This window comes from Enhydra lutris, unplaced genomic scaffold, assembly GCF_002288905.1.
Source record: "Enhydra lutris kenyoni isolate GAN:26980312 unplaced genomic scaffold, ASM228890v2 scaffoldscaffold38, whole genome shotgun sequence".
Lineage (NCBI taxonomy): Eukaryota > Metazoa > Chordata > Mammalia > Carnivora > Mustelidae > Enhydra > Enhydra lutris.
In genome coordinates this window covers 1,145,234-1,158,503 of record NW_019154122.1, presented here as the reverse complement: position 1 = coordinate 1,158,503, position 13,270 = coordinate 1,145,234, and the positions used below count along the sequence as shown (strand labels likewise).

General features: G+C 39.3%; 1 protein-coding gene across 2 annotated transcripts in view; it reads left to right on the top strand.

Annotated features, from left to right (window-relative positions):
- Nucleotides 1-13,270, top strand: part of LOC111154705 (transmembrane protein 57) — a 63,556-nt gene that overhangs the window by 15,264 nt on the left and 35,022 nt on the right. Inside the window, exons 2-6 of one of the 2 annotated variants that reach the window (XM_022514555.1) lie at nucleotides 782-923; nucleotides 2,298-2,424; nucleotides 8,352-8,475; nucleotides 9,850-10,028; nucleotides 11,247-11,748. In XM_022514555.1, the coding sequence (XP_022370263.1) occupies nucleotides 782-923; nucleotides 2,298-2,424; nucleotides 8,352-8,475; nucleotides 9,850-10,028; nucleotides 11,247-11,748 (1,074 nt within the window). The remainder of the gene's footprint in view (nucleotides 1-781; nucleotides 924-2,297; nucleotides 2,425-8,351; nucleotides 8,476-9,849; nucleotides 10,029-11,246; nucleotides 11,749-13,270) is intronic. The other variant, XM_022514556.1, reaches the window with a different exon arrangement.

Sequence of the window (13,270 nt, the reverse complement as noted above, 5' to 3'; positions counted from 1 at the left end):
GAAGTCTTCTATTTATCTATTGTATAACTCATGAACTAGAAATATGGACTTCGAGATTTTAATCCATGTCCTTACCTTGTTTTGAGCTACCTGTTTGGCGTATCAAAGTCTGCTTCTACTTAACGTAAATCCAGAGGGAGCTGGAAGCACACATTTACATCTTAGCTAGAGCAAGGCTGGGGTACTTAGGATTGTTTCCTTTAATGCACACAACCCATGGTAGTAATTGGCAACTGCTCCCTAAGTTAGTTTCTATTTGCGGAAGTCATTTGGTTTTTGTTTGGTTAATGCAGGTGAATACTACATGGAAAGGCAAGGGGAGAAAAGAGGAAAAAAAACAGAATCCTTCAAGCATGTAGGGATGTGCATCAAGAATTTCAAAGACTCTTCACACAGATGTAGGGGGGAGGGAAACAGCAAATTCGAAGCTTTTCAACCATGACATTTTCTTCTAATGAAGAAGAGCTGGAAAGCTGTAATTTTGAGAGTGTTGCAGTATTTTAAATCAGACACTTAGTACATTTTAAAATAGTGGTGAAATGTAAAATTTCTTTCCATCTTAAATAGAATTAAGCATTTGTGGTCATCATCTTACTTTGATAGTTGTGGGTCTCAGAGTGAAAGCCAGAGCTTCTAAAATTTAGGTGGCTTACGGAAACATCTCTACCTGTTTTCATGGTATATGAAGATATTTTTGGTCTCTTAACGAAAACAGTGCGTTTTCTTTTTCTAGTCCTTCGCCAGTGACCTTGAATTAATTCTTTATTTTTATGCATTGCAGTACATTTTTATACCTGAAATTCCTGGTAGTGTGGGCGCTTGTCCTCCTGGCAGATTTTGTCCTGGAGTTCAGATTTGAATACCTGTGGCCGTTTTGGCTTTTCATCAGGAGCGTCTATGATTCCTTCAGATACCAGGGACTGGTATGTTTATTAATACATTTTTCAAGTATAAGGGGTTTAATTTTCTAAGAAAATCTTCAGTAGCTGATGATTAAAAATAAAAAACAAACTGCGATCAAATCATTATACACCCCCTCCCCATCTCTACCATTCCAGTGAAAAGAAGGGGAGGGCCAAAGACCTTAGGAGGGAAACAGAGTAGTGAAGGAAGCAATAATTACCCAGTCCTACTCTGAAGTATTTCTGGAGCCTTATCACTGTGTCAGTGATTGGGTTAGAGTTAGAGCAGTGGTTCTCAAACTTTGTGGTCTCAGAGCCCCGTTAAAGTCTTAAAAACTACTGAAGATTTCAAGGAGCTTTTATTTATCTGGGTTTGATCTCTCCATATTAACTGTATTAGAAATCAAAACTGAAAACAAATTTAAATGTTTGTTAATTCACTTAAAAATAATAAGCCTATTGCATGTTAATGAAAATTACATTTTTATGAAAAATAACTGTTTTTCAAAACAAAAAAATTAGAAGATTTGACCACATTTTTGCAAATGTCTTTAATGTCTGGTTTAATGGAAGGCAGCTGCATTTTCATATCTGCCTCTGAACTTGGTGGATTGCAAAATCACATATCATGTAGCTTCTCAAAAAAGCCACCTTACTCCTGAGTGAATGAACATGAAAAAGGCATATAACATCTTAATGTTGTTATGAAAATGGTGTTGACCTGGAAGACTCACTGAAAGGATCTCAGAGACTCCCCTGCTGCCCCTGGGAATCCCCAGACTATGTTTTGAAAACTACTGGGTTAGAGCAAGAGCACAGGCCTAGGCTTGTTCCCCTGGTTGACGTGCAGTTCTCTTATGTTCCATGGCGACACCTTAAACCTGGAACTCTTCTACTCAGAAATCCAGATCCTCAAAAAGATAGCTTCAGGCTCATGGCTTCTTGGGGAATACCCAGTGGTGTGTCCAGAGAAAGGCTGCATTATTAAAATCCTTAACATCAGCCTAATTCTTACTATCATGATTCACTTGTGCTCCAACAGCCTGTTCTTTAAGAATGAGGCTCTTTAGGAATGTTTTAGGAGGAGAGAGGAGGCTTTTCTGTGTTAAAGTTCTAGTTGTTCTAGGTAACCCACCTGGGGAGTCCAAATGAACTCACTGCGACCCAACGTCAGCCTGTCCTGGTCCAGTTCTTCATGACTGAGGACATAAATAGGATTACTTTTTAATATTGAATTAACCTCTGTTTTTTACATGGCGGCTTTTAAATGTTTAAACTTGCTCTATAGTTCTTGCATGGCAGTTTCAGAGATTTTGTCCAACATGCTTTTAATAATCTGTTTGAAATAACAAGTTCTAAGATGTGTTTTTAATTTTGTTTTGTTTTTTCCTTTAGGCCTTCTCAGTATTTTTTGTTTGTGTAGCATTCACGTCAAATATAATATGTCTGCTGTTCATCCCCATACAATGGCTTTTTTTTGCTGCTAGCACATATGTATGGGTTCAGTACGTATGGCACACAGGTAAGTCTTAATGGCTTCTTAGACGGATAGAAATCTTAGATTCAAACTTTTTTAATGTAGTGATTTCATTGAATACATTATTTAGAGTTGAGTTTAATATGGACTTTTTTTTTTAAGATTTATTTATTTATTTATTTATTTTTGTATGTGTGTGCACGAGAGAGAGAGAGAGAGAGAGAGAGAAAGCGCACGTGCGCAGTTGACCAGGGAAGGGACTGAGGGAGAAGCAGGCTCCCTGCTGAGCAGGGAGCCCAATGCAGGACTTGATCCCAGGACCCTGGGATCATGACCTGAGCTGAAGGCAGATGCTTAACTGACTGAGCCACCCAGGTGACGATGTGGACATTTTTAAGTGGTCTTTTCCTAATAGATGATGCCTCTAAAATATATTTTATATTTTTTCATTACTGAATGAAAAGTTTAAGCCTTTTTGATTTGACATCTCGATTGTAGACATTTCGATAACCAATTCTCATTATGAAAATACTCTTTTTTTTTTTTTTTAAGTTGAAGTGATTTCTATTTAGGTAGACTCCGAGACAGCCATGTTCCACATAGAAAAAAATGTTCCTGGAGTTTCAGCTTTGAAAGGAATGTTTGAGGTCATTTAGTTGAACCCTTATTTGGTATAAGAATCCCCACAGCATCCCTGACACATAGTGGTTTAGTCTCTGATTGAAAGGCTACAGTGGGGACGCCTGGGTGGCTCAGTTGGTTGAGCAGCTGCCTTCGGCTCAGGTCATGATCCCAGCATCCTGGGATCGAGTCCCACATCGGGCTCCTTGCTTGGCGGGGAGCCTGCTTCTCCCTCTGTCTCTGCCTGCCATTCTGTCTGCCTGTGCTTGCTCTCTCTCTGACAAAAAAAAAAAAAAAAAAAAAGAAAGGCTACAGTGACAGGGAACTCAGTTTTCGGGGCCACTGTAATAGAAAGTTCTTCCTCATACTGAGCCAGAATTTTCTTCCTTAACACTTTTGACCCAGTACCTCTTGACTGTTTTGGGGGGGCTTGTTTATCTCGTAGAGGATGTAAGGAGGCTTTCCCCCACAAGTATAGGGAAGTATACAGAGCTTTTCCTTCAGATTCAAGGGGTCTCCAGATCATCCCCTCAAGCTCCAACACTGCATCCCTACATTAGAGCCACACCAAAGGAGTGTGGAAACCATGGTTAACATTTCTGTAGGGATTTAAAGCACTGTCCTATCCTCTCAGGCCCTCTTGTCTGTAGGCACAACATCTCTGGTTTCATCAGCTTTGACTTGTATGTTATTTGAAAGACTTTCAGCATCCTGATCTCTCTAGTTCTTAATGGTTCTCTTCACCAAATGCACTGTTTCTGGTATGTTCTGACTGGAGTAGAGCCACACAGTACTCTCCATTCTTCCTAAAGCTGCACTTCTACTGTCTCAAACCAAGATGAGATGAGATGTTTTCATAGCTCCAGTCCACTGTGAAAGCCTGAGTGGGACGCATGGGGACGTGCGGACTGGCTCTCAGAGTGTTATGCTTCTTTGCAAAGCTGCATGAAACTTGATGCTTAGGCCCGGATGCAGCCTGTAGGATTGACCACTGAGGGAGTACCAGCTCATAAAAGCTCTCTGGAGCAGCATTCCTTCTCTTCTCAAAGGTGCTGAGAGGCTGATGTTGGCCCATGTAGAAGGCACAGGTCAGCTCTGTTATTTGAAGTACCCACTGTGAGCATGGGTTTCTCCCTCTTAGCATGCTCTCATATCTGACTTGATTTATAAGCTAACACAACAGTTTCTAAGTCTGCTTTCCTCTAATTAAAGTGATTTTTTTTATACTTTAGTTTTTCCTTGTATTTTCTTGTCCTGGGTCTTCGTTTCAAGTGAGTTGCCATCTACACTTGTCATTCTGTGTAGGTCTTAGTTTCTTCTTCTCCTTCTTCTTCTTCTTCTTCTTCTTTTTAAGATTTATTTATTTATTGGGAGGGGGGGCAAGAGGGAGAGAAAGAATCTCTAGGAGACTCGACCCTGAGATTATGACCTGAGCCCAAATCGAGAGTCACCACCTAACCTTCTAAGCCACGCAGTCACCCCATCAGTTTCTTCTTTGTCATAAGAAGGTGGAATAATCTAGATAATGTCTAGGGGAACCTTCCAGCTCAACAATCCATGACTCTGATGACCTATAATGATTTCCTAAATTACTTTAATAATGTCTTAGTAGTTTGGAAAAAACAACTCCTATAACTATTAACAGAACCTATTGGGAACGAGTGCAGTGGGTGACCCACAGGGCAGCAGTGAAGCTAATATCATGAGTGATACTGGCCTCTCTTTAGCCCTAGGCTCAGAAATGTTGGAATAGCTAAGTTGTGAAGTATGTTTTTTTTGTTTTGTTTTGTTTTGTTTTATTTGACAGGCAGAGATTACAAGTAGGCAGAGAGGCAGGCAGAGAGAGAGAGAGAGAGAGAGAGAGAGAGAGAGGAGGAAGCAGGCTCCCTGCTGAGCAGAGAGCCCGATGCGGGGCTCGATCCCAGGACCCTGGGATCATGACCTGAGCCGAAGGCAGAGGCTTTAACCCACTGAGCCACCCAGGTGCCCCTGTGAAGTATGTTTTAATTTGGAATGATTAGTGCTCAAATAAACGATTAGCGCTCAAACAAAACAAAGCAAACTTTGTGTTCTTATTGGGCCAGACAAATATAAGTACATTTTATATAATTTGGTATTAATTTCTCTTACCACTTGTTAAAATTTAAAATTCATAAGTTAATTAGGAATTGCTGATGAAATTATTTATTACAACAAAAGAATGATTATATCATAAACTTCCTTGCTATGAAGAGGGAAAAAAACAGAATATGAAACCGGATGTACAACATGATTCACTTGCTCAAAAATATTTTCTACATGATTTGATTATTTGATAAATGTAGAAATAGGTATTTTGTCTAAAAATTTTTTTTCTGTAATGTGCTTATTATGTATATGATAACTTTAGAAATTAATATAGGGAGTTAGAGAATATAAATTTTTGAAAATGCATTTTGAAATGAATTTGAAAATGTCTTATCCTAGGGGTTGCTGTTTGTCTTTGTATACTGTGAAAATGCCCCTTTTTTTTTGTATGTTAAATCTGTAAGAATGGTTGAGGCCATTTGCTGCCTTCACAGAGCTTTTACCATTTTCTATACTGCAGGGATTAGGCCTAAGGGGACTTAAGTTCTCCTTAGGAGCAGACCCAGTATTATCTCTGTGAACTTGGACCCAATTTGCGTAAACTCTGGGCCTTACTTTACTCTTCACTATGATAAGGAGTTCTTCTTTGTAGTTCTTCTTTGTAGTTCCAAGATACTATGGTTTTTCTTTTGTTTTATCCCAAAGATCCTTAGTAAAAAGCCATTTAGTTCTTCAGATTACTGATTTCCCTCCCCTAACTCCCTGTTCTCTCCTTTATAACTCGCTTGCCTTAAATAGTCTCAGAGGATCTCTTTCCACAGTTACTGGACCTCATGCTTATGTAGTCCATCTTCATTTAAAAAAAAAAAAATCCCATTATTAATCATGTCCTGACACAGATAGACCTAGCCTACAGATTTTGATTCTAAAAATTAATGGAAATTACCTCATTATTTTTATCTTATTTATTCTATATTGCAAGTTGCATTTTCCTCCCTTGAAAATTGTTTTTATTTTTATTTTTTTAAGATTTTATTTATTTGTCAGAGAGAAAGAGACAGAGAACATGCACAAGCAGGGGGAGTGGCAGGCAGAGAGAGAAGCAGGCTCCTTGATGAGCCCGGAGCCTGATGGAGGGCTGGATCCCAGGACCCTGAGATCATGACCTGAGCGGAAGGCAGACACTTAATCAACTAAGCCACCTAGGCACTCACAAAAATTGTTTTTAATTATAAAAGAAATGTAAGCTTACAGTTAAGAATAAAAAATTTCTAGAACGGGGTGCCTGGGTAGCTCAGATGGTTAAGCATCTGCCTTTGGCTCTGGTCATGATCTCCAGGTCCTGGCATTGAGCCCCTGTCTGTCCATCTGTCTGGCTCCCAGCTCAGTGGGGAGGCTGCTTCTCCTTCTCCCAATGCCTCTCCCTCTGCTTGTGCTCTCTCTCTCTTACTCAAATGAATAAATAAAATCTTTAAAAAAAAAAAGTTGTAGAACAGAAATTAAATGTCAGAAACATTTCTTTGTGCAATAACTTATTCTCCAGAATTTATTTTTTTTACATATCATGTTAGTGCAGATCATTCTTTGAAAAGCTGCATCATATTTCAGTATACAGACTTATCAAACAGTTCTCTGTTGATACACATTTAAAATGATTCTACATTTTTTTGCTATTAGAAATAATAATATAGTGGGGTGCCTGGGTGGCTCAGTGGGTTAAGCCTCTGCCTTCGGCTCAGGTCATGATCTCAGGGTCCTGGGATCGAGCCCCGCATCGGGCTCTCTGCTCAGCAGGGAGTCTGCTTCTCCCTCTCTCTCTCTCTGTCTGCCTCTGCCTACCTGTGATCTCTGTCTGTCAAATAAATAAATAAAATCTTTAAAAAAAAAAAAGAAATAATAATATAGTGAGTACTCTTATACATTTATTCCAGGGCTTTTTTTTTTTTTTTCCTGTAGAGTAGATTCCCAGAATTGGAATTTCTGGGTCAGATGTATAAGATTTTAAATTTAATTATACTGACAAACTGTCTTCTTAAAAATGTTGCCCCACTTTATATTTTTGCCAAGTATGAGAATGAGCCCTTTGCCTTACTCCCTATATTACCTGTCTTTTAAATTTTTGCTTTATCTGATAGGCTAAAAAAATGGAATCTCTTTTTTGAAACATTTGTATCTCCCTAATCAGTAGTGAAGTTGGACATCTTTTCATATGTTTTTAGCCATCTATATTTTTCTTTTATAATTTTCAAATTCTTTTTTTCAGTTGCCTTTTTATTGATTTGTAGGAGCTCTTTGTATGGTTGGGCTATGACTCCTTTCTTTTACATACTGTAAATATTTTTTGCCAGATGTTTGTCTTTTATTTTTGTCTGTGATTCCATCGCTTCTTCTTTTTTTTTTTTTAATTTTTTTAAGATTTTATTTATTTATTTGATAGACAGAGATCACAAGTAGGCAGAGAGGCAGGCAGAGAGAGAAGAGGAAGCAGGCTCCCTGCTGAGCAGAGAGCCCGATGCGGGGCTTAATCCCTGGACCTTGGGATCATGACCTGAGCAGAAGGCAGAGGCTTAACCCACTGAGCCACCCAGGCGCCCCTCCATCACTTCTTTTGTCAGATAGAAGTTTTCAGTTTGGATCATGTTCCTTTTTTTTTTTTTTAAATGTGTTTATTTATTTTTGGAGAACGAGCTAGAGTGTGGGGAGCAGGATAGAGGGAGAGGGAGAGACAATCTCAATCAGACTCTGTGCTGAGCGCAGAGCCTGACATGGGGTTTGATCTCTCGCCCTGAGATCATGACCTGAGCCAAACTCAGCATCGGACACTTAACTGACTGAGCCACCCAGGTGCCCCTGGATCATACTGTTTTTTAATTAGTTTGAAAGTCTTAATGAAAGTTACTCTAGTTGAGAGAACAAAGTGATGGTTGCCAGAGGGAAGGAGTATAGGGGGAGGGGCCACATGGGTGAAGGGGAGTGGGAGGTACAGGATTCCAGTGATGGAATGAATGTTGCAGGAGTAGAAGGCACAGCATAGGGAATATAGCCAATGATATTGTAATAGGCTTATGTGATGACAGATGGTAAGTACACTTGTGGTGAGCACAACATAACATATAGAGAAGTTGAATCACTATGTTGTACACATGTAACTGATGTAACATCGTGTGTCAACTCTACTCAAAAAATAAGAAAGCTACCGTAGTTGAACTTGTCTCCGAAACAACCCATCTGTTATGTTAGTTTAACGTATCACTGATGCTTGTCTCTCTACTGCTTTCCCACAGAAAGGGGAGTGTGTTTGCCCACAGTGTCCCTCTGGATACTCTTTGTTTATATTGAAGCAGCAATTAGATTTAAAGATCTCAAAAATTTTCATGTAGACCTTTGTCGTCCATTTGCTGCTCACTGGTAAGTATTATGTGTGTTCTTAATCTGTAAGTCAGTTCAGTGCGTTCAGTGTAGAATGGTAAGTTCAATTATAAGTTTTTTCTTAGAGCTTTTACAAGAAGACAACGTAACATAGTGGTAAAGAGCCGTGAGCCCTCTTTTCAGGCAGATGAGAACCCCGGCTCCTTCCCCTCACAGAATTGTTGCCTCAAACCTGTCATCCTCTCTAAGCCTTAGCCCTCTCACCCACGTATTAGGAACCTGTCTTGTGGGGTCATGGGAAAGAGGAAATGAGGGGATATATGTAAAATATGTAACTTAATTTCAAGCACAAAGGTGTCTGATAATGTTATCTATTTTTATTATAATCAGATAGCGATTCTAAAATGCCTCGATGAAATGTATGGCTATTTCATGACGCTTAAATGAACTGACTTAATTTTTGCTAATATTTATGGCAGAAACCAAAATAAACAGAATCAACTAAAAAGATACAGTTTCTATTATTTTTTTTTTTCAGTTTCTATTATTTTAAAGTCTTTTCACAGGCAAGTGAATTCAATAACTTGGTCAATAAAACTTGTCACATTAAATTTGTAGTGGGATCACATTTGGGCTAATTATAATTTATAAGTTTGAATGTTACTGAAGCTTACTGTGAGTTTTGACAGGGTTGCAGAGGCTTTGAAATGGTATTAGACAGACTGATGAGTTGAATGAAAATATTTCAACTTTTTATCCCAGAGGTTAGAGTTATAAGTGCAGCTGGTTTAACTTGAGAGTATAAAACAAATATTGGCACTGATAATATCAATACTTATTTAAACAACTCTTGAATTTATGTATGACAGGATTTATGAACTGATTTTTCAGGAACAGCTCATTGACAATACTCCTCAGGCAGCAAGAATAAAGTAGTCACCTGAATTTGACCCTGGCTGTGGTATTAAAAATGAACACGTGTCCCTTTTGATTTTCTAACACTTACAGTGTTCACTTATGCCCAATCATAGAATCTCTGCCCTGTTCTTAAAAGCATACAGATCCCAAGTTCTAATAGTGCACGAGGGAGTTTGCTGTTCATCAAAGGCATTAGCCACTATATCCAGCAGTCACTGGGTTAAGTTCTTGAGCTGGTTTGAAGAATGCCAGAGTCTGGTGAGCAGCCTCTAATGGTCTAGCAGTCCTTCTGCTCCCGACGGGTGTGTTCTGTGTGCCAGCTGCCTCTCATTTCCACAGCAGACATCCCATATACGTCTGTGTTTACTAAGTGCTCTAATACCTTCGTCATCTAGAATTTATTTCTTTATTTCAGTCCTAGGTGTCCTCATGTGTTTGATGCATGTGTTGTTTGTTTTTTACTGGCGATAACTGGCTAGATTTTCTTCTTTCTAGTATTGGGTACCCTGTGGTGACTTTGGGCTTTGGCTTCAAAAGTTATGTAAGCTACAAAATGCGATTAAGGAAGCAGAAGGAAGTGCAAAAAGAGAACGAATTTTACATGCAGCTTCTTCAACAAGCTCTCCCCCCAGAGCAACAGATGCTACAGAAGCAGGAAAAAGAGGCCGAGGAAGGTAGGTCTTTACCCTGAAGTTGTGTTGGCTCAGTAGATGAGTCATTATTTTGTCTATCAGTAGAATTTTTTTTCCCCTGGCAAAGTGGGTAGGACTTTGGAAAATGACCAAGGATTTTCCTGTTTTCTAGTGTTCCCTTTCAGGGCCATTGCTTTGTTTGATCATGAAGTAACAGGGTGTGGGGGTTAACTACCTAGTGCCCAAAGACCATGTGCTTTAACTATGCTTATTTTATTTTATTTTTAAAGCTTATTTTATATTTTAATATTTTATCTGTTATAAATATTTAAAAACATTTATTCGCGGTAGCAATGTATATGTATAACTCTGTGAGCTTGTAATTGAGGCAGGCCAAGAACCAAAGTAGAAGCAAGATCGAGAGGTAGAAACAATTGTTTTATAAGTTAAAATTCTTCTGAATGGAGCAGAGGTGGGTAGGTCCCATTCTAAGTGGTTCATATGATGCAAGGTGGATCTTAAAGAGAGCTTTTTCTAACAGGATCTCTAATGGGCATAGATCCAATTCAGCAGATGGATTGACAGCAGGATTGGTTTTCTTTGATTTGAGGGTTGGAAGTTTAGAGTCATGTTTTTAGTTGATATATACCAAACTCTTATTCTCTGTATGGTGCAAAAATATCTCTTCAGGTAGACTTGGACAAACTGGAGTGTGTAGACCTCATACAGAAAATTCTCGTTGAGTGGTCTAATAAATGACACAGACTTCTTATTACCTTGATGCTCGATCAAGAAAAGGATAATGCCCTATATCCTAACATCGCACCTCTTCTTTTATGTAATCGCTGTCTTTTCAGTAAAGTTATTAACAGTTTGGTTAGCATCTCTTAAAATAAGGCCTCTTAAGAGTGACCGGCTTGTGTCCTCTTCATTCCAGTGATAAGCAAGTTGGATCTGACTGATAAGTATGATTTAATTATAAAATCCTCATCTTCTTTTCAAGGCCAGAACTGTAACAGCTTGGTGTTTATAAGCGATGGTGATTTTCTGAATGTGCAGCTTCTCAAATTTATCTGGATTTGCTTCTTGAAGTTAGCGAGATGTGGTGTGGTTATTGCTTCTCAATGAGTTTGCAAATTGATATAGTGAGTTTCTAACCATAGATAATGCAGTTTCTTGACTCAGTCTGTGCTGTGGTTTTATACAACTAAATATTCCGGTGTGGGTTTTTTGTTTGTTGGTTTGTTTTTGGTATTGTAGCAGCCAAAGGATTGCCTGATATGGATTCCTCGATCCTTATACACCACAACGGAGGTATCCCAGCCAACAAAAAACTCTCCACAACTTTGCCAGAGATAGAATACCGAGAAAAAGGGAAAGAAAAGGACAAGGATGCCAAAAAACACAACCTTGGAATAAATAACAACAATATTCTACAACCTGTAGACTCGAAAATACAAGAAATTGAGTATATGGAAAACCATATCAATAGTAAAAGATTGAATAATGATCTTGTGGGAAGTACAGAAAATCTCTTGAAAGAGGACTCATGCACTGCTTCCTCAAAAAATTACAAAAATGCCAGCGGAGTTGTGAACTCATCACCTCGCAGTCATAGCGCCACAAATGGGAGCATTCCTTCCTCATCTAGTAAAAACGAGAAGAAGCAAAAATGCACGAGCAAGAGCCCAAGTACACACAAGGACTTAATGGAAAACTGTATTCCTAATAACCAGCTAAGCAAACCAGATGCACTGGTAAGGTAAGTGTGTGCTGTGTCTTGACTGCCACTTTCCAGTAAAGCTGACTTAGGTCTTGAAAAGTAGATACTTCCATATGGGCCTGTAGGCCTTGTTTGTGATCAGATACTGTGACTGTTAACTCTGTGGGATTTGACTTTTTAGTGTTCGTTTCATGTTCATTTCACATGGCTTTGTTGGTCCCCTAGTGCCACTGTCCTGAGGCATTGACTCCAGCTCTTTCCAATGTTGGAAGTAAGAGGTGACAGTGATTTCATTGCATGTTGGACCAATTTACATGTAACTTGATTCCTCCTGTGGTGTTGAGAGACATACCTGTAGTCCTGGTCCTTTTCTGTTTGCATATCCAAAGTTCCTGTGGCACAGACACACAGTGAAGAGTCCATGTCCCGTGCATGCACGGCTCTTTGTCAGAAAGGTACAGAAGGTGGGGTGGGGGGGGTGTCGAGAAAGTTGTCCTTACCACCTTGTGCTTGTTTTTTGTTAACTCCACTTAAACTGTGGATTATCCTCCAGGTAATTGGGAAAATTAGGTTTGAAAAGTAATTTCTAAAAATCCAGTAGGTAAATACAACATTAGACTTAAATTTTAATCAGATGTGTTCCTTTCCCTCTTTAAGTAAAAGAATAACATTGTTGTATTACCTTGACTGGCCCAGCCTTAATTTTTCTCTGTTTTTTATGTTTTCTAAAATACACATATGTTCCTTTTACTTCGTATCTTTCAATCTGGAGACTGGGATCTGAACTGGAGCTTTTTTTATGTGTAATTCAAGAGGACAATTATAACTCCCTCCCTCTGCTAAGTTATCTTCTATCCCTTTTCCTTTGGCTTAATTAAGAGCAGACAATTTATCCTAGGAGGCAAGGTTTCCAGCATTATAAATTATATGAGCTAGATTATTAATTTGTCTTAATTTTCTGACTGGCGGCTAGATTAAGGGAAATATATTTGGGTTCTACCGCTAAAGGCTCTGGAGGTTTCTGGGCCCCCGGCCACTTGCAGAAGCGTCCCATGCAGTTGACGCTGCCAGGCCAACATCCACATGTGTTCGTTACGACATTCTGCGCATGATGGCCTGCAGAGAAAACACTCAGCAGCGGACCCTCTCCAGGCATCCATGGGAAAAAGACCAATTAGTTGACCTTCTATTTCAAAGGAAATATCCCACAAATTTACTATATACTATAAACAAAACATGTGCCCCAAACTTTTTAACATCCTTTCTCCTACACAGTTTTAATAATAGCAGTCAAGGCAAAACAGTTTTCCTCTGCTGGGTTTTACAGAGAGGGCAGACAAGGCTCAGTCTTGTGACAGCATCTCACGTGGGCCACAGTTGCAACATTGGTTGACTCTGCCCGATCTGCCTTTAGTAAAGAAGTTCAAGGACTCAGATGGCCAGTTTTCCCATGCACGGGTCAAGTGCCCCCATGCTCATTCTGGGTTGTAGGCCTCTTCTTGTGGTCACTAACGTGCACTCTGATGTGCCTTGATTGGAGGACCCCAGAAATTACTCTGTT